Consider the following 27,636-nt stretch of genomic DNA (forward strand, 5'->3'; position numbering starts at 1 on the left):
CGGCCCCGCACTTCGCTTTCTCCCCAGCCGTGGATGACGGACAGTAGGAGCCGCAATAGGGCCTCCCAGCGCCGGCTGCAGTCCGAGGAGCGATGCCGCTTGTTCCCGCTGCTACGATGTTGGCACTCGATCGTCTCCGCTCACGCCAGCAACAGTAGCTGGTTCCCAACATTCGAAGCCAGGGTCCAGGGTGCCTTTACACGATCAGCGAAACGGTACAGGATGAGGTGGTGTGGAGGTGAGTTACGGGAGATCTCACTCAGCCGCCATCTTGCTTCTTCTCCAAATCCAGCCCTACAGCGATGACCATTTTTGATGCTTTCTCTTCTCCTCATGAACTTCTCCACCTCAAATGGAACTCTTCTCACCGGACTTTGATATGGTAAGCTTTTTAGCAGGACTAACCTGGTCCATGTGTCTGAACTGCGCTCCATCGTGATTGAGCTGAAATTGTGACTTTCCCCTGGTCTAGTGTGACCTGATGATCGAAAGTGGCTCTCTGTGCTTTTAGGTGCTATTTTTACCTGAAACTTTGAAATGTAATATCTCGAGTTCTACAGATTGGATTTTTGTCTATTATTTTAGTTACTAAAATCTGTTCTATTTTTCCTAAGTTGGTTTGGAATTTTATTGGGTTATGTTTTCACATAATTTCTGTTCGTGTGCTTCATATATACTTTTCACATTGTTGATAAGTTAAGCCTGAGTGCTTTGTGCCTATCTGCCAGAGAGTTTAAGCACAGATTAATTTATTGACTCTTTGTGGCTCACCCTGACAAGTAGTATGGTCGTTGCCTGACTGGAGCTTCCACCTCGCTCAACCAATAACCCAGTTTCCTACAGGGACCATAAGATGGGTGAACTATATGCTTGATCACACTTCTGATGTAGCAGCTGATACCATTGCTTGTTTTGGAAGTAGTGAAAATACTGCTTGAAGGAAAGCTAATCCTTTGATAAGACACCAAAGCTAAAGTGTCAGTTTGATCCCTGAAATAATTGAAGGTAATATAAACTTGATCTTGTTTCTTTTGCTGATCACTTTTAGTACACAGTATCTGAGGTAGAGTTTTCACAGACTTGTACAGTAAAGTTGTGACTATTTCCAACATAGTCAGGACTGTTGCTGCTGTGACAAGGAGGGCTGCTTTGGTTCTGGATGTAGTGATTACTGTGCATCTTCCCTTTATCATTTCAGTACTGTGACTTATACAGCTGCATTCTGGAACACTGATGGAAAGGAAACCTCTTCCATAACTTGAGGTGGAAAAAGAATGCATTTGTTTGTTATTTTTGACCAAGGAGGAATGATTCTGCTTCTTAAAGAGCTTATCCATCTTGTCTTCCAGCTCTAGGCTAAAAAAAGAATTCTCCATAGCAAACAAACAGCTGCCATTTTTAATGCTGTGTCATTATATCAGCCATTGAGTAGTATGTTTTGTTGTTCAGCAGTGGAGACTCCACTGGTTAATGCTCAAGCTTGAGCTGCATGGAAAGTATTATCAATAAGGAATTTGATTTAATGTTCAATCCTTTCAAGCAAATCAGAAAATTTAGCAAAGGTTTCTACATCTATTTTTTTTTAAACATGCCTTTATTGAGATTTTGAATAGTACTCATACAACAGTATGGCTCAACCAATATTGATTCAAACAATGTTAGCAAACGAGTTACACTGCTTGTGGGAGAGGATTCTGCACATCAGTGACCCCAGGAATCTGACACCTTCTCTTCTCTAGCTTCTGCTGTTCAGTGCAATACTACCAGCCACTCAGTGTTCAGCTCAGTATCAACCAACCCTTCACCAGTATCTCCCATGACAATAACTATGTATAACGTTTACTAAAACTAAACATACAAAATCTCTAATACTAAGCAGCAATGGTGGACAATCAGTGGCAGTCCTTTATCCCCAGGCCCCCAGGCAACGTCGAAGGGGAGGGGGAGGAGGGATGGAAGCGAGTGACCCAGCAACAACATCAAACATTTTCACACACACACAAGCCCATCATAAGAGTGTCCCTGCCACCTGGAGCTAGGGGGGCTGCACAGTAACAACTCTTTTCCCGCCTGGGCGTCCATGTCCTCTCCAAGTCACTCAATTGCATGTACCATCCCATCCTTTGCCAGGAGCCATCCTGACTATGACAACAATCTGTGAACCCTGGGATTCAGATCTGGGGTGCAAAGTGATGGGTCATCCCCCAGCGGCTCTACAGCCTCCAGACTAACCAGCATGGCTCCCCATAGGTCCCGGTTTGTGTGCTTATCTGTGCACACAAATCCCAAATGCTATTCTTCTGCCACCACCCATTTTCATGCGTCCTTCAGCCAGTTATGGATGGCGGGTGGTCTGGGTTGCGTCCAGTGTTTGGCCAAAAGCTGCTCAGCCAATATCAATCCCAGAAGGGTGAACCAGTGTCTCATTTTTTCCCCTGTTTAGGGGTCAGAAGCACTCCCAGCAGGCAATGCTTGACTTAGAGGTCTGTGTGCAATCCCCCCAGATACCGCAGCACCCCCCTCTCAATACCTCTGCACCCTACTGCTCTCCCACATCATAGGTATGAACGACGATGGATCTGACCCACATCTGGTACATGCACGCCTTTCATACCGGAAGTTCTTATTGATGCAAGGCTCATTCATTGAGACATTGACTTTGGAGGCATTCGGAAGGCTCTCTGGTGTGCTGAGCCGGGCCCTCTTTCCCCGCGGCCGGCTTCTGTCTGCTGCAGCTGCTCACGGGGACTCGAATGCAGTACATACCTGGAAGATCCTAACCTTTGTTGTTGCTAATTCTGTGCAGCTGTTGCAATGATAGGTAGACCTGATGTATTGGTATGGATATGCACCCCACAGCTTTGACATTTTTGCGCTATGGCAACATATCTGGGCTCCACCTTAATGCCATGAAATCTGTGGCATACTCCTTTTCTGATGTATACGAGGGAACTCACTTGCAATTTGGTCATTTACAATTCAGGGTAGAACCCATTACATTTAAATACATTGGGATACAAATTTATAGACTGACACCATAGATGGCAATTTAGTGAAGACTATAAATTCACTCTGTTCCCAAGTGACGTTTTGGAACTCCTTGCCGTTGACAATAGCGGGCGGCCTAGCCATCTCCAAGATGGTAATGTTACCCAGACTCCTGTACCACTTCGTGAATATCACTGTCGCAGTGTCTGCCTGTATTTTTCGGGTGCTGGACACCATGCTTACTGCACTACTGGGGGAAAGGGTAGACACAGACTGGTACTGTCTGAGATGCAACTTCCACCCACTACCGGCGGAATGGGAGCGCCTGACTATTGCATCGTTGGGCAGCAACAATGGTTACTGTACTGGTTGGCGGGCCACAACTTATTTGAAATAGGTTATACCCCTGCGAGTTTCTGGAGTGGGTAGCTACAAACATTATTGTGTTGTGGAGCCAACAGGGCACGTGACCCCCCTTATCTTTTATCCTTAGCATTACAGTACTGGAAGCTAGCTCTAAAATATCCGAAAGTGCAAAATTCATATGCTCTCACTATCCCCCTCTACGGCTTGCCCACCCGCCGAGGCATCTTATCCACTGTTCGGGTGCGGGATTAGATACACGCGGGGACGACCACTGTGGGCAACTTATTCTTGGATGAGACATTAATGCCCCATGAGGAGTTTACAGAAAGAAATGCAGTGCTGGACACCTTGTTCCTCATGCATACATCGGTCTCGCTCAATGTCAGACAGTACCTGCGAAGAGATCAGAGGGAACCCCCTGCGTTTCAATTACTTCAGTCCTTACACATGATGGGACAGGGGCGCCACTTGGTTCACGGGCTATACTGTGGGCTACAAGAGCACTTACACATTTCACTTGCATCACTCCGACAGAAGTGGGAAGGGGTTCTAATGAGAGACTTATCAGACAGGGAATGGACCTTTGCAATTGAACATCCCCGCCGGGTGTCCCGGAATTTCTGCCTGAAGACAATACAGTTTTTAATATTCCACAGGACCTATCTTACACCTTTCGCAATTCAAATGATGTATCCCACGACATCCGCTCTCTGCCCCAAATGCTCCCTCCAGCACGCTGATTTTACACACATGTTATGGAAATGTACAACATTGGAGAGGTTCTGGACGGAGGTCACTAAGGGATTAACTCGACTAACTGAGTGCTCTCCTTGGGATAAAATGGAAGTATGCTTACTGGGACTTTTCCAATTCCCCAAGAAGGCGAAGTTGTTACATCGCTTTGCGGGCAGGGCTTTAATGCTTGCCAAATGGTTAATAACTCAATTATATGTGACCAAGGAGGGAAAGTGGAGGGATGAGGTTATAAGATGTCCAGTAGCAGAAGGGGGAGAGCTTCGACATGAAGAATACCTTGATATGCGGAAAAGGCCGATCTCCCTTGAATGGGCACAATTAATAGAGCAGTTTAAAGCACTAACAGCCAATGAAGTAGTGGAACCACTTGCACCATATCTGGAGAAGCTTAACTGAGTCTGGCACCTAGATGGGTGCTGATGTAGGCAAGGGGTGTCTCTCTCTCTCCTACATTTTCAGTTTCCTCCCTTCCACCTTTCTCCCCCCCTATTTTTCCTCTCTTCTTCCCTCTTCCCATCCTGAGTTAGTTCATGACTCCGACTTCGTCCTCTCTGTCCGCCCACCTACCCCCTCCTCACTGATCAGTCCCCTCCCCCCCTTTTTTCCCCTTCCCTGTTCCCCCAGAGAATTTGTTGCATCATCATTAAGTTTGATTCACCAGGGTTTTTGCCCTGGCAGTACGGAATGTTCATAGGCGGCTATGTTCACAGTTTATTGTTATTTGGGATGGTATAGTTGTGGGTGGGGTCCAGAGGGTGGGAATTTAGGGAGATAAAGTGACAATGGACCGATGTCATGAGAATATTTTTTCAATACTGTGGTTCTGTTTATACGTATCTTTCATCGACACAAATTGAAGAATCCTAATGAGACACATACGAAAGTTTTAAATTGTAGGTATTGTATATATGTGTAACACCTATCGTACGCTGTAACACCGAATGTTTAATGATATAAGATGTTTCAATTACTTCTATGACAAAAATCAATAAAAGTTTGTGGAAAAATAAAAAGGTAGACCTGATTTAAATAATAAAAATGAGTAAGCTTGAACCACCTTTTGCTACTTACTTCCCTGACCTGAGCACAGAGCTGCATCCATTCACTCTCCGTAAGTTGCATAGGTGAGTCACCTGTCAACCTATCCCAGACCACTGCCATGTCCATCTTTCTTTCCCGCTTCAGGGCCTTATAGAGGCGAGATATCAGGCCTCTACTGGATCCAGGATCCAGAAACATCATCAGTGTCTATGATTCCGCTGGCTCTGCAGGAAAGTTTCACCAGGCTTCCTGACTTCCATACTGAAAGAACTGATCCAGCTGTACTGAAACAAACCCTGTGCCTTCCCCATTGTAAGAAAAATGCCATTCAGGTACAGGTCTCCAGCCATGGTGCAGCCCCCTCAGCCTGCCATGACATATCTATCACCGTTTGTATATATCATAATGGCTGTAGCCAATGCAGGTAGAGCAGCCTGGCGTTATTATTATTATTATTATTATTATTATTATTATTGCTACTATCATCATTATTATTATTATTATTATTATTATTATTATGCATGATTTATGATGCACATGGCTACCCAAAAAAGGTTTCCCAGTGCTAGGCTTCTCAGGAAACATGGGTCGGACAAGAATGATTTTCAGAAGGAAGGAGGTTTAGGAGAATTAACCCCTTGGCCGCAGCGGTAATTCTGCTAAGGCGCTGGGGGGGAGGGGTCGCACAGCGCCGCCATGCTCATGCGGAACCACTCCGTCAGGAGCCACGGGCGCGATGTGACGGAACCAGTCCGTCATTAGCACAGCGCGCCAATGGCTCCTGACAGAGTGGTTCCGTCACGAGCACGGAACGGGTTAAAGGAATTGGAACAGCAAGGTTTTAAGCAATTTGAGAAAGGTAGAGAGCGAGTGACATGCTCTCAGCTTCCGTGGCAGAGCGTTCCAGAGATTAGGGCCTAGAAAGAATAATGCCTGGCCTCCTTGAAGAGATTTTATGACTCTAGAAATGCAGCCAGTATGAGATGGCTTGAACACAATGATCATGTGGGTGAGTACAGCGACACCAAAGATTTAAAAAATAACTGTATGGTATTGCATAGGCATTTATGCATATAGTATAAAGCCTTGAATTGAACACGTCGTTCATTCGGCAGCCAGTGCCGTTCAAGAAGCATGCAGGCTGTAGAGGTGAATTTGGGGGTCGGGGAAGGAGCAGGAGTCATGCAGCCGTGTTTTGTATAATCTGGAGACGTTTGACTTGAGCTTTTTCCCCACCCAGGTAGATATTGTTACCATAGTCCAGCCTGGAAATAACCAGAGCCTGAACTAGAGTTCTCTGGGCTGTGGCTTAGGTAGGAAGACAGTTAAGAATTGTCCTGAGCCATTTCAGGATGCCGAGTGGCTTCCACCATCCACCTTGTTGATCTTATGGCTCATGGTTCGTTTGAAATCAAGCCAGACTCCTAGATTTTTCACTACCGGAACTGGGGTGGGGGCATTACCCATAGTCGTGGGCCACAAAGAGGGTCCCCAGAGGTTGGAGAGATTTCCCACCAACAAAACCTCTGTCTTGTCCCTGTTTAATTTGAGAGAGTTGCATATGTTAAGGCAAGTTGCACTATGATAAGCCTTGAGGTCAGGTAAACCACGATTTGTGTGTCATCTGCATATGATAAGAGAGCGGGAGACCAAAGTTTTCAACTATTTATGCTAATGGTCTCAGATACAGACTGAAGCGAAGTGGGCTCAGGGTAGATCTTTGCCCACCCCCCAAGTAACAGGGTAAGGTTTTTAGGACCTAACTTGGTGTGTGTGAACCTGAAAGATGCGATCTTGCAGGAAAAATCTCAAACAGGCCAGGGCAGTGGCCTGTACTTCCATAACCCCATATCTTTTGTAGGAATGTGGTGTGATTACAGTGACAAATGCTGCACTGAGATCTAACAGGGTCGGTGCAGCAGCCCCACCATTATCTAGCTAATGCCTCAGGTAATCAGTAACACAGAGGAGGGCAGATTCAGTGCTATGGCCCGCTCTGAAACCTGATTGTGAAGGGTGGAGTAGGCCATTAAGTTCTGTGTATGATGTAAGTTGTTGTTTTTAATACTTTGGCCAGACAAGGTACGAGTGATATGGATTGGTAATTTGACCAAGTAAATAGGTCCAAATAAGGCTTTTTAAGCAACGGGCAAGTTCCCAGGTTTTGAGGACAATATCCTCTGCCAGCAATGAATTCAGCAGTTGGGTAAATTGCATAAGGGCAGGATGGGTGAGCTTCCCAAGCACTGACAGGGACAGGGATACGATGGAGAGCCTGATTTGGTGGCTGCAAGAAGAGACATGAAGGAAGGCATATCTATGGGATGCAACATACGCAGTTCACTGGACACATTGGGGTGAGTTAATTGAAAGCTTTCCTCAATTGTGTTAGAGAAAGCGGCATGGATTACTTCCACTTTGTGTGGGGGAAAAAGTCAGCCAACTCATCACACTGAAGTCATGATAGGTGGGTAACAGGGCTGATATTGGAGGGGTCAGAGAGTGTTTAACTACCCGAAAGAGTGTTTTAGGGCAGTGTTTACAGTGCTTGCTGCCTCTCGCCTACGACATGTGACTCCCACTGGAGGTCCACTAATGACAGTCCCTCCCCAGCTAACTCTGACTCGAGGTGTCTCCCAGTTTCTCCGGGTGCAGGTGCCACAGGGGCCCCCTCGGCCTGGCTCCACCCACTCCCCACTACATGGTCTGAGAGGATTCTACCCAGAATTCGCACACCTGACACTGTGGCAGGTACTCCCCAACACCAGAAACCTATCAAGGTGGCTATATGCTTGTTGTCTCTGTGTATAGTATGTGAACAACCTGACCCCTTGGATACGTATCACACAAGACATGTACAGTGCACTTGCTCCATTATGGCTTTCAGTGCAGCTGACATATTTGGCTTCATATGAGGCTTAGGGGGTTTCTATCCATGTGCCCATCTAGAATACAATTAAAATCGCCAGCCCATATGAGAGGGATCTTGACATAAGGAGAAGTTCTCGCTCTATCTCAAGGTAGAACCCCCATAATCATAGGCGTGTACACATTCAGAAAATATACTTCTGAACCATCCAACAGACTTTACAATAAGAGGTACCTGCCTTCAATGTCTGGCTGAAAGCCTCGGACCTGGAAGGGGATCTGCAGAGCAACTCAGATCAGAACTCCCCAGGCATAGTTAGAGTAACTGGCGGAGTATAATTGCCCTCTCCACTTCCTTTGCACTTTCTGTACCCACACCCTCCTTCAAATCCGTCTCTTGCAACATAGTGATACATATGCTCTATCTCCGGAAATACGTCTGTATTCTGTATCATTTAACATATGAGTTGAGTCCACAGACATTCCATGTCACCAATCTAATCTGTGTAACCATAATGCCTTTGTCCATACACAACCACCCTCCAGTCCCTCAAGCCCACCAACCGCCCTAGCCCCAGACCACCACAATATCAATGACCACACTGCTACTGCTGTACACCAAACTTTGACATAAAACCTACCGCACCCCTTAGGTAAACACAAAAAGGAACAACATGTGCCTCCCCAAACATCCGAACACCATAGTCCCCAACCCTTTTACAAATGTAAACTCTTGCATGCCATAAAAAAAGTCTGGAAGGTCCCAAGCTTGCACCTCACTCACAATCTTGTTACGTATCTAGGTGATACTTCACTCAATTCCAGCCACAGAAGCAGCCATTTCACCGCGCAGTGAACCTCAAACTTACGCCTGCCAGAACACTCAACACACACCTGCCTAAACCAAACACTCACCCACTATTACACAATGCCTAAACGCAAATCTTCCACAACCACACACACCCAGCTCAAGTCACTCAAAACTACAGAGGGGATGGAACTTCCCTTCTACTCAGTGCATGTTACTCAGCCGCAGACATAAACTATGCTATTACCCGCACAACACACTAGCCAGTTCACCAATCCATGGAAGAAGAACTCCTAGTGGATCTCCAGGCCATATGTCCCAGAAACACAGTTCAGGAAGCCACCCACACAAGAAATATCAGCGCAGTGTTTATTCAGTGCAGAGGGATACTATTGTCATCCAGAGCCATCTCCATGTCAGGACACCCCCAGTTCTGGGGTCCCTTCACTACATCTTCTCCAACTCCTCTGAGTTAGTGGTGGTCGCCGCCTCCACCAGCGCCCTTGCTTCTTCTCTCTCCGACCGCAGTTGTTCCATATCTTGCTTGCCATCCTGGCAGACCACCACCTGGATGGAGGACCAAGAGACCCCCTCCCCCATGCCACCGCCTGTGTCTCCCCACCAGTCCCGAGCGGTGGCCACTCTGGGCCCAGTCTTCCGAGCCACGGGGAAATGGTGCAGGGACATGGCCATCTCCTTGTATCTCCAAAAAATTCTATACTGCCTCAGGTGTAGTGAAGAAATGTGGAAGTTTATTTATGGATTATTTTCCATTTCACCAGGTAGAGTAGCATCTAATGCAGTCCCATTGCTTTCCGCTTCTGCTTTACTCCCTCAAATGTCAGTCGCATTTGCGGCACATTTTGTGTGTAATCTTGGAATTTGTGAATCACATTATTCTTGAAGGCAGGAACCCCTGCCTGTTGGACCGCCTGCAGGATGGTATCTCTGTCCCTGTAGTTGAGGGTTTTTGTCATTATTGTGTGCAGAGGCCCCCTTCCAGGAGTCCTCAGCGTCAGGGCATGATATGTCCTCTCTATCACAAAAAGTGATGACAATTTAGCAGACAGGATTGTCGATGCAACCCAGCACTCCAGGAAAAGATCCCGGGTCTGTCCCTCTGCATACTCTGGAAAGCCAACAAACTGGAGATTGCACCATCTGGATCATCCCTCCATGTCCTTGGCCTTGGTATCCAGCATGACAGTCCTGGGAAAGAGGTAAGTCAGTGAGGTCTGCAAGCCAGCAACCTCCTCCTGAAGTTCAGTCACATCTTTCTCAGTAGCCAGCGACCGCTCCGCAACCTTATGGAGGTCCACTCATAGCAAGTTGATATCCTACGATACAGACTAAATCTTGGCTTGAACAGTTGCACTTGATGCCTCAATAGCTGCTGAAATCTGAGCGCCAGTGGGGCCCCGTGGCTCTTGCAGGCCCCCTCCAATCTGTCAGAGGGGGGCTCATACTGTGCCCACCCCGGGGTTTCTCCTTCTGCATGGCCAGGCGGATTCCTTCTCTCTCTCATCAGAGCAAACACAAGGATATGATGGATTGAGTGCTGAAACCTTTCAGACACTCACCCCAGTCACAGACCTGGGTTGAATCCATCATTGTACTTGAGCTCACTTAGCCACCTCAGTGCAGACCCCGCTATATGCAAATCAGTCTTCACCCTGTCCCTCATGGGAACAGTACAGCCCAAACTGCCAAGCCAGGTCTTCCCTGAACCGGAAACAATCATCCTTGGACCGGTTAAGGGGTAACACCCCTTATCAGCCAGACTAGCTGGAATCCAGTGACAAAGTAGCAAGAGACCCACTTCTGGGAAAACCCTGCCAACTTAGGGCGAACAAAGCAAACACAAGGATATGATGGACGGAGTGCTGAAACATTTCAGACACTCACCCCCAGTCACAGATCTGGTATGAATCCATCATTGTTCTTTAGCTCACTTCGCAACCTTAGTTCAGCTCCAGCTATATGCAAATCAGTATTGACCCTGTGCCTCATGGAAACAGTCCAGCCCGAAATGCCAAGCCAGGTCATCCCTGAACCGGAAACAAGCATCCTTGGACCGGTTTCGGGGTAACACCCCTCATCAGCCAGGCTAGCTTGAATCCTGTGGCAAAGTGAGCAAGGGACCCACGTCTGGGCATACGCTAACAACTTAGGGAGAGCAAAGCAAACACAAGGAGATGCCTTCACATTCGCGTTGGGACCAGGCAGATACTCAGCTCCCCCAACAGAAAGTGCAGACTTAGGGCTTAACTACGAGTCCGGAAGTTCATGGGACTGCCAAACCTATGGTACACCCGCCGTATTACAACTACAACAATAGGACTTCCGCAGGATCGCTGCTACCGCCAGTATCCTTGATCCAGTGGTGGTGGTGCAGTGGTCAGAGGCCATAATATCCTGGCGGTGCAACTGCTCGCAATCAAGCATATTAGGAGTTTCCTTACTGCCCTCCTTTTCATGGTGGTCAGGAAATTAAGGGGGTCCTACAAGGCCCCGTGTTGCCTCTATGCATGGGGTTGCATATGCCTATAGGGGGCCACATGTTGTGCCCCATGTCTGTATGCACCTTCATGTTCCTGCACAGAATGGAATGCACACCATTGCATTTCTGTCGATGCAGGAATGTGCTTTGCCATTCCCATTGAGGTGCTTTCTAAGGCTCACCACAAAGCACCACCTGCCAGACCAGGAAAATTGCTAATCTGGTGAGCAATTGGTGGACGGCTTTGGCGGTGTAGCATTGGGGGGCTGGCATGGCAGCCCATTGCAACACCGCCAAAGTTAATTTCAGGCCCTTAATATGATGTTCTTTAACTTCTGGGACACTAGCTGTCAAGCAGACACCAACCTTCATCATAAAGCAATATTGCAAGTACTCTGGAAAACTTACTTCTTTGGTCTTGAAGAACTTGAAATGACCTAAGTGGGTTGATTTCACTTGTACACCATTTTCTAGATGTGGGATGTGGATCCACTATCTCAAACTTCAGAACTGATTTGGGATGGCTCTACTCCGAATGCTCTCCAGACACAACCTTTGTGTAAAGTAATGCTTCTCACAGCAGGTTACCACCACCATATGTGCTCAATCTAAGAGAGGAACAATAGTCCTCCTCCTACTCTAAGCATACACTTAATGCTCCCCTCCAGGTCACAGGACAGAACCTGCATCTTGCGTTGTCAGGAGCAAGCCTTGATTATCATGATACCAGTGTCAAAAGTAAATGTCATGATACCAATTACACATGCAGATGGGCAGTCAGGGCAAGGGTAAACTTCCATATCACATGCATGGGATATTCTTAGAACAACAATGTTCTGTCATCATATATAACAACTCTCAATGTACTGGACTTTTCAAATTCTCCTCCTCTGCCATATCTGTCATTGTTTTATGCCCAAAATGTATTCTTCACCAAAGAGTCAGCAGTAGCTGCACCAGGCAATGTTTCAGTCATTTCTGATAATGGGTTGAGCCATAAATCCGGGAACAACTATTTTATCCAGGTCTTTCCATTCTTTAAGAATCAGATCCATTATATATAGATGCGCAGGAAGACTATGTTAAGCAGTATATTGGAATTAAAGCAACACGGTCTGGGAAACCCATAGTACTTTTCACATGCAAAAAGTTTGCAGGCAAAAGATTGTTTCCAAGCTATTTCCCTGTTTGTTCTTCCCTATTAAAACAATGAACTTATCATCATCAAAGGGCAAAAAGGAAGGGCACCTCTCAGGAGAATTCTGAGTGACATCCATGTTCAGAGCTTGCTGACCTTTCTTTTATAGAGCAGAACGTTTTCAGAACTGTCCTCATAGGTTTGTCAACCTCTGGCTCCCTAGAGCATACTTTACTTCTGTTCTTCACAGGAAATAGAGAGCTCGAGATAGAAGAAGAATAATCTATATGTTGCCTCTTTAATTGTTTCTCTATATTTAATAACTCAAAGGGAAAGGATTGTGGGCGTTTTAAGGTCCAGCATATGCGCCTCTTCAATAATCAATACAAGAAGGTAGGCAGTTCCTTAGAAGGGAAGACAGAAGGGATAACAGGACTGGGTGGTCTTCAGTCCAAGGTTATAGGAGGAATAAGGAATTATCCCTATTGGAATTAGGGCCCTCACACACCTGGTTGAGTGTCATGCTTCATCATTGGGCATGCTCATCGTCAGGTCGGCACTGCAATACCTGACGGGCTCCCTATGAGTGGCTCTTTGCCGGAGATCTTTTATTCCAAAGTGCCGTTGGGTTCTGTGTGTGTATAGGGACTTGGTGTGTAGATGGATGTGAAGAAAGTGGGTGTTCTAAGTTGTGGATTAAAATTGGATATGGAGATTCTTCAGTGAAACACTTTAATCAACGAGACCTCCAACCCAATTAAAACAAGGGTGGCACACTGCTGAAATAATGTTCAGGTGGGAGCAATTTTAAATCGTCAACATGTTTCTTGCCTGAATAGTCCTAAGACCAAATGGCAATTTGTCGTGACCAGAATACTAAAAAACTATCTACACAGTGGTTGGTTGTCTGGTAGTGTGACCCTGATTAACCAAACCTAAAACCTACAGTGAGGTACCTGAAGTTGGATGACCGACCCCATTGGGGTTGGCAGCAATCAACAACAACTCTCAGAAGGGAGGACACTGGGAAGTACCTAGTGTCACTTGCAGAGTGGCAAGTGCGCCGTCAGAACTACCCTCTCTCTGCCAGAATTTGACTTCAGACCTTCATTAATCAATACCATAACATGGGTAATAATGATATCTGTTATTGGCAACGCTTAAAAATGGAAGTGTGTTGTGAAGTGCTGTGTGAAAATAAGGTTTCATTTTAAACAATAGCTAAATGAACACTGATGAGTTGATAGTTATAATAGGCAGACAGGGGAACACGGGAAGTGACATTATAAAGAGTAATCTAATGGAACACATAGGGCCCTATTAGGATGGCGCATGGACTTGCGTCCGTCCGCCACCCCAGAGGTGGAGGGACCGTCCGCAGGGGCAGCGGCGGTCCCTCCGTGCAAATTAGGATGTGACCGCCACCCTGGCGGTCACATCCTGTATGTTTAACATTGCGGCGGGTGCTGCTTGAAGCAGCACCCGCCGCAATGTTAAAAATGCAAGCAGAGCATTTGCATGCACAAAGCGGCAGGCACCGCGCGGTGCCTGCCGCTTCATGCATGCAAATGCAGGGGGGTACCATAGATACCCCCCATGTGCACCCCCACACCCCCTTCCCCCTGGGGGCCCGCAACGGGACCCCAAAGAAAAGACCGTTGCCTTTTCGTGGCGGCATTGCCGCCGCAGAAAGGCATATCAAAATGCAAATCCTAATATGGCTGGCGTTGTCTGATAGACACCGCCACCATATTAGAGCTTTTCCGCCACGGTCTCGCGGCAGAAAAGCGGCGGACAGTCTCCACGTCCGCAGATGACCCCTCTGCCATCCTAATCTGGCGGGGGGTCATTTCTCACAACGCAGCGATGAATCCGCATCCTCCGGGCCGGCGGTGGCTTCCGCCGGCCCGGAGGATGCGGATTCACAGCAATCGTAATCGGGCCCATAGAGTGTGGGTAAAATCTTGGAAAAGTGAGGTGTGTGATAGATGATTAGGACCACAGTGTGATATAACAGTTTCTTGGGCAGGAGCTGGAACTCCAGTGATCAAGAGCCTGCAGTATTTTAGGATTGAGATGATGAAAAGATGGAGAAAATGATAAAATTCCAAACAAACTGTAATGCTTGTTAGTTAGCTAGCGGCAGCTCGACTGTTATGGCGGAGGGGCATCGCCCCACTGACAGCAGACGAAAACATGTAACATGTAAAATAAAATGATAATAAAGCCATTTATATAACTGCTTTATCATTTTATTTTACTATTTTACAATAGGAGCCGAGTCTTGGAGGCAGGGCCATCCTCTGACAGCAGCAGGAGGATTGGTGGGCACAGGGCACTGCAAGTGTGCATGACGGTTTGGCCGACTGTTTTAGGGTGGCCAAACCATCATGCGCGCTTAGTTATCTCCATGCTGGTGCATGGAAAGCAGCAGGCACAGGCTCCCACTCCTTGTTGGAGCGGACAACCAGCCCGCTCTTCCCATTCCCAGTGCTTGTCACATGGTGAGTAATACCAGCATGATAGGAGCGTCTGGATTGTCACAGGGGAGCCTGGGAGCATTAGCATCATGAGCTGCAGAACACTGAGGCGATGAGGTGACAGGTAAGTTTTCTTTTCTATTTTTATTCTTTTCCTCAGTGCTGGGCCACTGCTTTTCCGCGCTACTAGCGGCCGCTGTAGTTAGTGCCTGCTACTGAAGAATTTAACACTGAATGCCTGAAGAACCAACGTGCCAACAAGGTAACAAATTGAATTACATTCAATTTCACGGTTCCAGACCTCTAAAGAAATTGCAATACATATATTATGCATTTGTAATGTATTTCCATTTACTCCCTTGAGCTTGCCTTTCCTATAGCATAGGCACCACAAGGGTAAGGTTCATAATTTATCTGCTTGCTTGTAAATGAAAAAGCACCTCACTGTGTACTTTTTTTTATTTTTTTATTTATGAAGCAACAAAGTAGAAGATACAATTATTTTTGTTGAATACCTGGCTGAGTTTCCATTTTGAATGTTCCCAACACACTATTTCTCTTTGTGTAGGTGCTGATCGTTTCTATGACAATATTGAGGATATGATTGGCTACCGACCCTGGCCAATTGCCAAGCTTTGTTGGCAGTTTGTCACTCCAGCTATTTGCTTCGTAAGTACAATTTTTATCTTTTGTGCATTTTGTGCAGATGGTAAATGGCATGTGATGGACTTTAGAGAAAGGCATTATCATTGTGGGGTATTTGAGATTAATCATGTGCAATTTGTCTCTTCGGAATGTGTCAATGTTATACAAAGTTTCAATTTGTATACTTAGTTGTCCTCAACGGTGTCGTCAGAAAATACAGACCCCCTCCCCCCCACCCCCCACCTCGCCATCTTTCAATCACAAAGGACACACCAACGTGAACAATCCTGACCGTTTATGAAAACGTTTCTGGGAATCATTCAATCAAAAAATGGTGAAAGCAAATGGTGCCAAGTGGTGCATTTTACAGCACTATTTTAAAAAATGTGATCAAAAGCTACACAGACATCAGCATTCCTAAAGGCCACTCAAAAAGTATCCCAAAAAAATCAAGGATTTTTGGCATTCACGCCCTCCACAACAAAATTCTTAAAAAGTGGGACTAAATTCGAATTTTATAAGAGCAATTTCAAATAAATGGATCAGAAAAGGTGAGGTTTTGCAATCACACCTGAAAAGGCATTCATGGATTATCCCAATAGTACTACAGTGGGCTAAACTAGTCTCGTCCTCACTGGTAAAATGCTGACAAAAAAAGCACTTTAAGTTCAATTTTTATCATAATTGGCTACAAAGCAATTGGATAAAATGCAGTTCACATAGTCTGGGTAGGCAGAAAGGAGCACTGTCCTCCTAGTTTCACTGATTCCTCCTTTTTCCATTCTGACTGTAAATCTGCCAGCTTAACACCATAACGCGTATCACCATTTTCATGTATTTGGACCTTGAGTCCAGTGACGGCTCCTCTGCTATGGCGGAGGAGCATCACTTCACTGCTCTCTCACAGTGCGATAGTAAAAAAACATAAGATGGTAATACATTTTGGTAATTACCTTTTTATGTTTCCTTTGCCTTTGGGAAGGCAGGGCTGCTCTGCTGAAGGAGCAGGTCAGGGGAAGACTGGTTTGCTCACTCCTGAGTGTGCAATTACTGTTTGGTCAGCCCTCTCGGGATGCCCAATCCAGTCATGCGCACTTTCCCCTTCTCCATGCAGTTTGCAGCCTGCAGCCTGCATGGAGAACATGCTCACCACCCCAGCCCCTGGTTTAGCTCAAGGTCATGGCACTCAGACAAATCACAATGCTGCATTGCACTGTTGTGATTGACTTAGGGGAGAGAGCCTTTCAGCCTGCTTCCTGTCCAAGTCGGAGACAGGACAACAGGAGCAGAGAAGACGCCGGACCCAGCCTCAAGGTACGTTTTTGTATTTTTTATTATGACCCCCCTGCACAACCTCCCACACAGCCCCCGCACGTGACCCTCCCCCTGTGAGCTCCCCCCACGTCCGCCTTCCCCATCCGCAAGCCATGCCGTCCGCTGCTGCTTGAGTCACACAATTCCACTCACTCAACCCTCTTAATTTATTTTCTGTCAGACGATTCACTCCTGAATGCTCACTCTCTCTCCACCCATGCTTCTAGAAAGCCATTTATTCTGATTCTAATCTCCAACGTTCTCGTACATACTACCAAACATCATGTACCTTCTCCCCAACCCCCCCTAGTCTCAATCCTATATCTCGCCCTTTATTCATTCCTTAAAGACAAAAATGAAGGCACTCATCCACAAATGACAAACACCTTATGCCACAGAACACCGAGAGGACTGCAACAAGCATTGAGCGACCGTCCCTCTGCACTAACACTACTGAATCAGCATGCTTTCAAGAACTATTAACCCCACAATGCTCCTACCCAAATAGACACACTCACATCATCAACCACCTTATTTTACCAACTTGCCTCTCACTCACCCAGTCCCTCTCTCTGCCTCTAACTTTGCATCATATTTATCCTCTAAAATCACAAACATTTGGACCATTCACCACTTGCTCTTGACAACACCACTTCTCCCTTTCACCTACCATTAACAACATCAAACTATCTGCTTTCTCCCTGACATCTCTTGCTACCCTCATATCTACAGTACTTTATGCGCATCATCTGACCCTTTGTATCCACATATCAATTCTCTAGTTTTCTCATCACACACCCTGTCCTTTTTAGCATCAAATGTAGCTATTCTGAGCTCTGTTTCTTACTTTTTGGTTCAGATCAGGTAGTGGTGCGGTGTAACATAAGAAACCATTGCCAACCCACCCAAGCCTGCATACCACCATCTTGTTTTACTGGTACCATTCTTCTCTAAAATCTTATATTGCCTCGACCATAACTGCCTCACTGATTTTATTATTTCCCATAACCTAAGTTACCCCTTCCAATCTGGCTTTAGATCTTTACACTACACTGAAATTGCACATTTGTATGTAACCGACTTCATCACCTATCATTTATAATAATACTCCTTGACCTCTGTGCCATTCTCAATACTGGCGACCACACTATTCTCCTGTCTGCTCTCAGCACATTATGGATAACTAGCCAAGCATTCAACTAGTGTCCCTACTATATTTTGCCTGATTTTTATGGCTTGTGGTGTTCCTGACTCTCCAGCCAAATCCTCTGCCAGTTGGTGATCTACTTGACTTATTTCTGGGTCCTCGATGCTGCTCATTTCACACTAGACTCTTTGATTGTCTTCTCCTATCAGCTATATGCTTATGATATGCATATTCTTCTTCCCAACACTTCCCCCCCAAACTCCAATCAAAGTGATGAAGTGCCCTACTACTGACAGTCTTTTCCCACTGGAGGTCTACAAATTGCCTTCTGCTGAAGTCTTCACTATGTAAATGATGTACTTCCTTCTTAAATCAGAAGCCTCACATCTACTACTACTACATTATATGCTGTTATGTTTCAAAACAGTAACCTACACCTTCAGCCAGAAACATGGAAGCATATTTACAAAACAATGGCGGAGCACGAAGCTGCTCCAAATTTAGCATTGCCACGTCCAATATTTTTAAAACGCAGTGATGCACCGTCTTCACAAGAATATGGTGCACCCCTCCCATAGCACTGGTTAGTTCCTCAGCATGCAGCACTACCAAACACCAAAGCTGAGCTCGGGTTGGAGGGTTCACGGATGGTGCAGATGTTGACTGACTCACTGACTGAATTATTTATTAAGCGCACTTATGCCGGGCGTCTTGGCGCTGCATGAAGGAGTTAGGCCATGGTGAAGAGCCAGGTTTTTAATGCCTTTTTGAAACGGATCTTGTTTGTTTCTAGACGTTGCTCGGTGGGCATGGTGTTCCATAGCTTTGCTGCCTGGTGTGAGAAAGACTTGCCGCCCCACCTGGCTCTCTTTATTCTTGGTAGGCAGATCAAGCCCAGATTACCAGATCTTAGTGTGCAAGGTGGCACATAGCGAGGAAAAAGACTTTTCGTGTCCTCAGTCCCTCCTCCATTTATAGTTTTGTGGACTAGACAGAGGGCCTTGAACTGTACTCTACGTCGAACAGGAAGCCAATTGAGTTGGCATATGCCATTGGATGTCGGGTGACGTTTCGAAAGATCCAACAGAACTCTTACTGCGGTATTTTGCAATGACTGGAGTTTGGAGAGCTGTCTTTCACCAGTTCCTAGGTACACTGCGTTGCAGTAGTTTATGCGTGATAAAACCAGGGCTCCAACAACCGTTTTCCTTAATGTAAAGGGTATAAATGGCAGTATTTTCCTAAGGACCTTGATTGTGAAAAAACAGGCCGATGTGACTTGATTGACTTGTGAAGTGAGTGTAAGATCTTTATCGATCACAAACCCTAGGTTCCTAACTTTTTGTGCCGGGACAGGACAAATGCCAGCTTCTAGAGACCACCATAGTTGATTCCAGATAGAGGGGTTTTGTCCAAATTCAATCACCTCTGTTTTTTCAGTGTTTAGTTTTAGAAAGTTCTTATTCATCCAGCTCTTTACACTTAGGAGGCATTTACGGAAATGCTCCGCTGTGACTTCTACTGTCTGAGTAAGTGACACCACTAGCTGAGTGTCGTCTGTGTAAGACACCAGTTGCAGGCCATGAGCTTTTATGAGTTGGGCCAGTGGAGTCACATACAGGTTAAATAGGGTGGGGGAGAGTGCCGATGCCTGGGGAACTCCGCACGGGAGAAGAAACTCTCCAGACTGAATTCCATCCCAGTGGATTTGTTGTACTCTGGCGTCTACGAAGGACCAGAGTAGGGTTAGGGCAGTGTTTCTGATACCTACGGCTTTTAGCCTTTCTAATAGGACCCCATGGTTAACGGTATCAAAAGCTGCCGTCAAATCCAACAGCGAGGGGCTTCCTACCAAGCAGCACTCCCCTCAAACAGCACAGCTGACCTCCAGAGGTCAGTAAACATTTTAATATACAGCACTATTAGCAAATAGAGTAGAGCCTTCTTGCCGGAGGCTGGAATACTTTATCGTACAGCACTGTTCTCACATACAGCACAGTTGTACTGCAGGGGGCTGTAATCATTCCCAGTACACAGCACAGCTAGCTTTCAGGAGGCCAGGACATTCCCCAGCACATGCACAGCAGACTCACGTGCACAAGGCAATCCCCACAGAAGCCCTATTATAGAAAGACAGGGCCTTCCCTGTTCAAATGCTGGTGCCCTGGCTGGTTGCTAGGAGACCACGTGATGTGCCCCCGACTGGAGCTGAATTTTCCATGACAAATCCTGCGCTTCAAGCAAACAAACAGGCAGCGGTGGCCCCGGGAGAAGCCCAGGCAGCCAGCGCCTGGGAGATGGAAGTGCGTGTTTACCCCCTCGGTTGACATGGTCCTTCTAACCAGCCCGTACGAGCCCATGGCAGTGGCGGGCGCGCTTAATTAAATGTCAAGGGATGCGGGCCATGAGTGCCTGTAAAGAGAAAGTCAACACTATTCAACAGTCTAGAGAGAACAACTAAACAATTACAGTGTAGCTGAAAGGACCCAGCACAAAAAATATTTGCAATGCTATAGGTCTCACATTAAAATGCAAGACCTATGGCATTGCAAACAAACAGCCACCCTTGTCCCGGCTGCTTCGAAAATGATAGCGTCCAAGGCCCATTGAATGTAAGCAAAACACGTTGTGGTGCCTAATGTAGGAGAAACTCAATAAAGAAAATATGAGATGAATCCAAGCCAAAGCATTGCCAGGACAAATGTTACAGCACTGCAGACAGAACCATTGACCCGAAAAGATTCTGAACATGCCATCTAACTGATCCCTAAAGAGTTTGTGACCCTCAAATAGGAGCTTCAGATTGGAGGCATTTGCTGAGAATCTTGAGCCAAAAATTCCTACAGGCCATCACCACAGAGTTGGAGGCTACAGATGCAGTCTTGATGATATCCGAATCAACGGTAGTTAAGATTGTTGCTCCATCGGAACCAAAATGTCAGACACATCAGTTCCCTCCTGCATTGCTTCAGCCATAGAGTCGAAATCCTCGCCCAAGGACTGAGAAGCAAAAGCCACATATGATGCTGCCCTCAACACCAGATGCGTAACCCCAAAACATCGCTTTAAGCCAGACCCCACCTTTCTACACATAGGATCCGCTGGAGAACAACCACCAGGGTTCAAAAATGACCTATCAGTCGTGGGAGCCAAGATCGAGTATACTTTAATGGATGGACGGAGAACATCCACCTCCTCCAAAGCATAGGCGTAATGCAGGAATCTGAAACTAATCTGGCTCCTTTTAACCCCAAACAATAGTGCCTTTAACCTTGGGGTGAAGAGGAAGAGCCACCTCAGTAGGCTTGGCATATTGTGGAAATAACCCCAATCCTCATCGACAGTATGCAGTGGATCCAAACCTAGATTGTCCCTGTTATGCAACACTTATGTCGGGAAATATTTTTTTCACAAGGCACATCGGGTCTCCCAGATAATGAGTCACTATCAACATCAATGTCCACATACCTATACGCAGATGCCTGTGTCCGAGCATTGGTAGATTTGGAACCAAAGGCACTCGGCACTGCTTCAGAAATCATGGCCTGAACCTGCAGGGCTGTCAGCCTCTCAGAATCATCAGGAAAATTACCCTCATGTTGCAAAGGCACCTCTCCATCCTCTCCCTCAGAGGAATGAGAGGGTGAACGCTGCCTCTTGTCACTCCTTTATCCTTCCATGTTACAATGAAGAAAAGAAATGCCAGTTCCTTAAATACTCCTTGGAAAACTCCACAACCCAATGGGAAAGCCACAGACACAGGCCTCTTATAAAGGCAAGCAGGAAAAAAAGGGAACCCATTTCTCAAAACTATAGACTCACTATAGTTTTATAAAAGTGCCCTTCTCACCTGCAGGACTGCTCAGAAGAGGAGCGCACCCCCGTTCCATGCCGCACCGTAGAAACATCCTCATGTGAGGCATCGCACTCTCCATTCAGGACTCATACCAATACCGATCAGTGCACTCTGTCAGCCATGCAGTGTTCCAGTGTGCAGGCGCTGTGCTCACCTCCTACAGCCGAAAACACGAATACCACTTCCCACACTGCAATTGAGGGTGCTGTGTCTAAATTCTGATCACCGCTGGCCCTAAAGCACCTGAATCCCGCGCCCACATTGTCTCTCCCTGGCTGTTGCAGGAACCGCGAAGGAACCACATGCTGGAGAGAATGTACCAGGTTCACCCACAGGCAATGGGAGATGATGAAGACAACTAGGAAGTAAGGAGGAGCTTTTATGCTTTGAAAAAGGTCGGAGATGCATGGAAACCTCATATGGTGAGGAATCTAAGCGAGAAGGAAGAGGAGGCAATGAGTGTCTGATGTTCAACACCGTAAGATGTTTCAAGACTCAAAGGTCGTAAGTGCCGAGATGAATGTCCCTACCCTGCCATTTTGCGCAGTTCCTACTGCATGACCCTCTTCTCACTAATTCTAGGCTCAGATAATGGGGCTATTTCTCAGAAAGGGAAGTACAACTGCAAATCTAATGATCCCAACTGAGACCTTTTTCTATACCCTATGATAAGGGGAACCTTAATCGGGTCTTCCTACTCCATAGTCTTAAGGGGATAACCCCATTTTATCACATTGTCTGAAGTCTTGGCTGGTGGAAACAGTGCTGTAGTTTCAGAACATACTCAGGAGTTATGCAGCCGGGCCCCAGTGTAAATTAAATCCAAAGACCTTTAGTAATGGGAAGTGCGTTGCATTTATTTTTGAATGAAAGTTGATTTTTGCAAACAGTGTCATGATTGCATTGGAAGCAATGATTGCCAGTCAGTCAAAAAGTCTTTCTTTCGATTTGAATCATAAAACACAGCATATAAAACATATCTTCGTTAAAATATCACCAGAAAATACATGAATCCAATACATTCTAAGAATCTGTTAAAAAAGTATTAAATATAAGTACAAAGACACTTAACTGTTACAATTCATATATAGACTAAAAAAAATAAAAAATACTTTGGGAGTAGTAACAATACACAACCTTCAAACTAACATAGTGACACAGTATAAACACAATGAATTACGACCTCAGATACCGAAGCCGAAGAGACCAGGCCCAACTAATAAATTTAGATACCCCTATAACAATACACTCCGTGGTATCAGATCTCAAGATTCTACAAGCAGTTTGGGCTGATCTGGTTCCCATAGAGCGGCACACCGGTGCCAACCAAACTCTTCTAGGCAATGAATACAAGGGACAGCAGAAGAGGACGTGATCTACAGTTTCCACCATATCTGTACAAACGGGACATTTGTCAGTAGTAGGTGGGATCCAAGAGCTCGTTAGCCCTCAGAGCGGGAGCATGCCCACTGATGGTATAATTTGCGATCTAGTGGCTTTGTGATGATGTCCCAATAATCCTCATAGACCGGTACATCCTTAATATCCAGAAACGTTGCTGTCTTAGTCCCACCCAGAGCTGAAAAATACCTCATTTCTTGGACCCTACTCAAATACAGTTCCTTGAAGAGTTTCTTGGACGGGAAAACAGCGGAGGCAGGGTCATCCCAGAGGGACCCTAACCCCATATCGAACAAGGAACCCTTTATTTCACTCAGCCAAGATATCCTAGATGAACCGGGTAGATTTTTTACTTCTGCAAGAGCCCTAGCATACATGGACAGTTCCGGTGTCGACCACATACGTCGCCAGAACGCCAGTGGTCTAAACCGTACTATATCCTCAACAGGGTTACAGCCTAGATCATATAAAAAGGGGATACGAGATTAGGATTGCGGTAGCCCAATTGCAGACCTTAGGAATTTATTCTGTGCTACTCTGAGTTGAGTCATGTCACTAAGGGCCAGATGTAGGAGGCCATTTACCGACCGGTAACGGCCGATTTCGGCCGTTACCGGCCGGTAAATGGGTATTTGCGATGTAGGTGGCCAATTTTACCGATTCGGTAAATTTACCGAATCGGTAAATTTACCGAATCAGTATTTTTACCGATTCAGTAACTGCCAGAAGTAGGTAGCACTGTTTACAGTGCTACAGGCCTTCAGAATTCGGTATTTTACCACACAATCCTATTGTGTGGTAAAGTACCGAATTCAGGTGTGCATGCACATCTGTGCATGCACATCTATGCCATGTGATAGACAGACATGCCCTTAGGGCATGTCTGTGTGCCACATGGTGCACATGCCTGTTTTTGGGGTGCTAGAGGGTGTCAAAGGGACACCCCCTGCACCCTTGCTGAAATCGGTATTTACCGAATCGGTGCCCATTGATTCCTATGGGCTTCAATGCCCATAGGAATCAATGGGCATTACTGAATCGGTATTTACAGAATCGGTAAATACCGAATCTTAACGATTCGGTATTTACCGATTCAGTGTTACCTACATCACCCCCCCTCCATTTTACCACTTCTAAAATTCGGTATTTAAGAAGTGGTAAAATTAAATTACCTACATCTAGCCCTAAAACCCCATAATTCGGCTCCATACATAATGGCCGGTAAAATCTTGGAACCATAATTTTCCATTAATGGTGCCAGAGGTTTAGTTAGGGAATTTCTGTGTTCCCTCAACAAGGCGCCGCCTAGTTGGTCATGCTTGAGGGATAAAAGATCTATCTGTGGTTTCCAACTCAAGTTTTCACAGAAGGTAAACCCCAGGTATGTGAACACAGCAGTCTGGTCAAGAGTAACCCCACCCATTATAACCTTAGCTTTAACAGGTTTAGTTGAACGTAGGACCATAAACTTAGTTTTCCCTACGTTGACTTCCAACTCATGATCACGGCAGAATAACTCAAAGCGAGACAAAGCAAGCTGAAGCCCCTGTCGCGTCTTTGATATTAAGAGCGTATCGTCCGCGAACATGAGGAGGGGGACTTTCTGGCCCGCAAGAGTAGGTGCATCAGTCGGGCAATTAGAAAAGTAATTGGTAACCCCATTGATAAATAAGGAGAACAAGGTAGGGGCCAACACACACCCCTGCCTTACTCCTTTAGACACCTCCAACCTATCAGTAACCTTCCCAGGTTTCCCCCAACGGACTTTGGCATATGTACACTTGTGTAAACTAATAAGTGCCACCATTGCTTTCGGCATACCTAACCCCAATAGAACTTCCCACAACTTAGTTCTTGGGACTAAGTCAATCATTTTTTTTTTCAATTTCAAGGCTTTATTCGATTATTAAAAACAATCATAAAAGCATACAATATATAAAACACAGGCTACAGACATTTCAGTAGAAAAAGAAAAAAAACAGCTCATCAATAATGGGATTAAAGGGATTAAAACACCAGGCTTTTCCTATGTGAAACAGCTTTAAGTAAAAAAGTAGCAGTAAAAAAGCAAATATCCATGGTATCAAGTGCAAATAACAATTTCAATGCTTGGGCTGTAGTATACACAGAATATTTCTTAAAAACAGGTCTGAGATAGTAACGACGAAGGTGCATATAAAAAGGGCAAATAAGCATAAAGTGCAAAGTGCTTTGCCTAGTAAGGCCATCACAGGGGCAGGGAGATTGGCTATGAATTTTCATCTCTGGAAAAGCCACTAAATTATGTACAATACCAAGTCTCAGCCTCGTGAGAACAAACTGGTGCGATTGCTTGGTAATAGATTTAAGGTACATAGGCATGCCCCTGTCTTCCAACATATTAGAATAATAAAATACATGAGTTGACATGAGGCTGCATTTAGCCCGGCGTGAGTTAGATTTGGTCCCTATAAAGACATTTTTAAGTTCCTTTTTTGGTACAGTAACAGCACTATGGGGGTCATTAACAATGTCGAGGTTAAAGATTTCACTAAAGGAAGATGAAACATAATTTAACCAGGGAATCTTGTGGGCGTTGTCCAAATGGAGACAATCTAAAATAATCCGCCTGGTAAAATCAGTCTCATCTTTAACCCAGATTGACCTCCAGACCATTAAAGGTCTCATTCCCATTAGGTCTGTAAGATGGTTCATGCCCACCTCGCTATGGCACAGTTCATTAGATGCCGAGGAGGGTAAACAAAGGAGTCTTTTGAGGAACCGGTTCTCAGTGACTTGCAGTTCCCTGTGGTTACAATAGCCCCATATACCAGAACCATATAGAGCAATGGATACACATCTATGCCTATAGATATTTAACATGTCTGGTATGCGGCGACTACCTAGCTTAGATGCAAAGCAGAATACTCCAGAGGAGCTTTTGCCCATCCTAGCATTCACGTTTAAAATCTCGGGTGCCCTAAGTCCCTCTGTTATTGAATGTTACTCCAAGGTAACAGAATCTGTCCACCACCTCAATTTTGTGATTATTAAAATGAAACGGCTTGGAAAGTTTCATCCGTTTGCCACAGGCCATAATGTAAGTCTTGGAGTTGTTAATTTTCAGTTTTCTCCCCTTAATGAAGTCATAAAAATAGTTAATTAAATTTTGGAGCCCGTTTGGAGTACGCGAGAGTAAAATCGTATCGTCGGCATATAGCATGACTGGCACAGGATAACCACCAACCTGCGGAGAATCAGCCTGTACCCTCTTCAATTCGGACTCCATAGAATTTATAAAAAGGGAAAAAAGCAGAGGGGCCAGCACACAGCCTTGTCTTATGCCTGTGTTAACCCTAATTTTCCCAGTGCATTCACCTGCCTGGCCATAACGGATCTGAGCCGATAAGTTATTGTAGAGTCTGGCCAGGAAGTATATAATTGCTTGGGGGGCTCCCATGTCCAATAAAGTGGGCCATAACAAAGTATGGTCCACTAAATCAAAGGCACTCGAGAGATCAGCGAAACAGAGAAATAGAGAGCCCTGTTTCGCTTTTGTGTACTTTCCGATGAGGAGGTCGAGATTGATACACTGCTCAGTTGTCCCAAGGCCTTTACGGAAGCCGTATTGGGACTCGGCCAGTATTTTATTTTCCTCCGCCCATTCCTCTAAACGCATCAGGAGAACCCTACTCATAATTTTAAGGGAGGAATCCAGAAGGGAGATAGGGCGGTAGTTCTTGGCCTCTCCTCTATCTCCCTTCTTGAAGATGGGTAGGATTATGGATTCACTCCAGGTAGGTGGTGTACTCTCCATGACTGAGGCATTAAACACCTGTGTTAGGAGTGGACTCCAAAGTGTCGGGTTGGATTTATACAGGTGAACCGGGACCCCATCAGGTCCCGGTGCCTTTCCTCCTTTACTCTGACTAATAGCAGTTCCACTTCATGTAAAGTAATGTCCAAGGATAACTTCGTTTCGAACATGGGGGGGGGGGGGAAACTGGCGCAATCCTCCCTAATCGGGTTAAAAATTTCTGAAAAGTGTGCAACCCAGTTCGCTTCACTAACCTGGGCTGACAATATAGGGAAGTCTTCTTTTACAAGAAAGGGGCTATTAACCGTGGTCCAGAAGAGCATACTATCGTGCAATATAGCTGCTTTGTTAAGAGCATCCCAAGCTTGTTCCCTTAGCTCTTGTTTCCTGCGTATAAGATGAGTTTTGTATGTCATTCTAAGGGATATAATAGCCTCCCTGTCTCTGGGTTGTTTAGTGAGTGCCTGCTTGAGTTCCCGGAGAGATTTAGTGCACACACTATCAAACCAACCAACATTTTCCTTCTTAATTT

General features: G+C 45.7%; 1 protein-coding gene across 1 annotated transcript in view; it reads left to right on the forward strand.

Annotated features, from left to right (window-relative positions):
- LOC144809499 (sodium- and chloride-dependent betaine transporter-like) overlaps positions 1–27,636 on the forward strand; it is an 887,191-nt gene that overhangs the window by 836,763 nt on the left and 22,792 nt on the right. The window contains exon 13 of the mRNA XM_078673718.1: positions 15,514–15,614. Within this exon, the coding sequence (XP_078529844.1) occupies positions 15,514–15,614 (101 nt within the window). The remainder of the gene's footprint in view (positions 1–15,513; positions 15,615–27,636) is intronic.

This window comes from Lissotriton helveticus, chromosome 1_1 (genome assembly GCF_964261635.1).
Source record: "Lissotriton helveticus chromosome 1_1, aLisHel1.1, whole genome shotgun sequence".
Classification (NCBI taxonomy): Eukaryota; Metazoa; Chordata; class Amphibia; order Caudata; family Salamandridae; genus Lissotriton; species Lissotriton helveticus.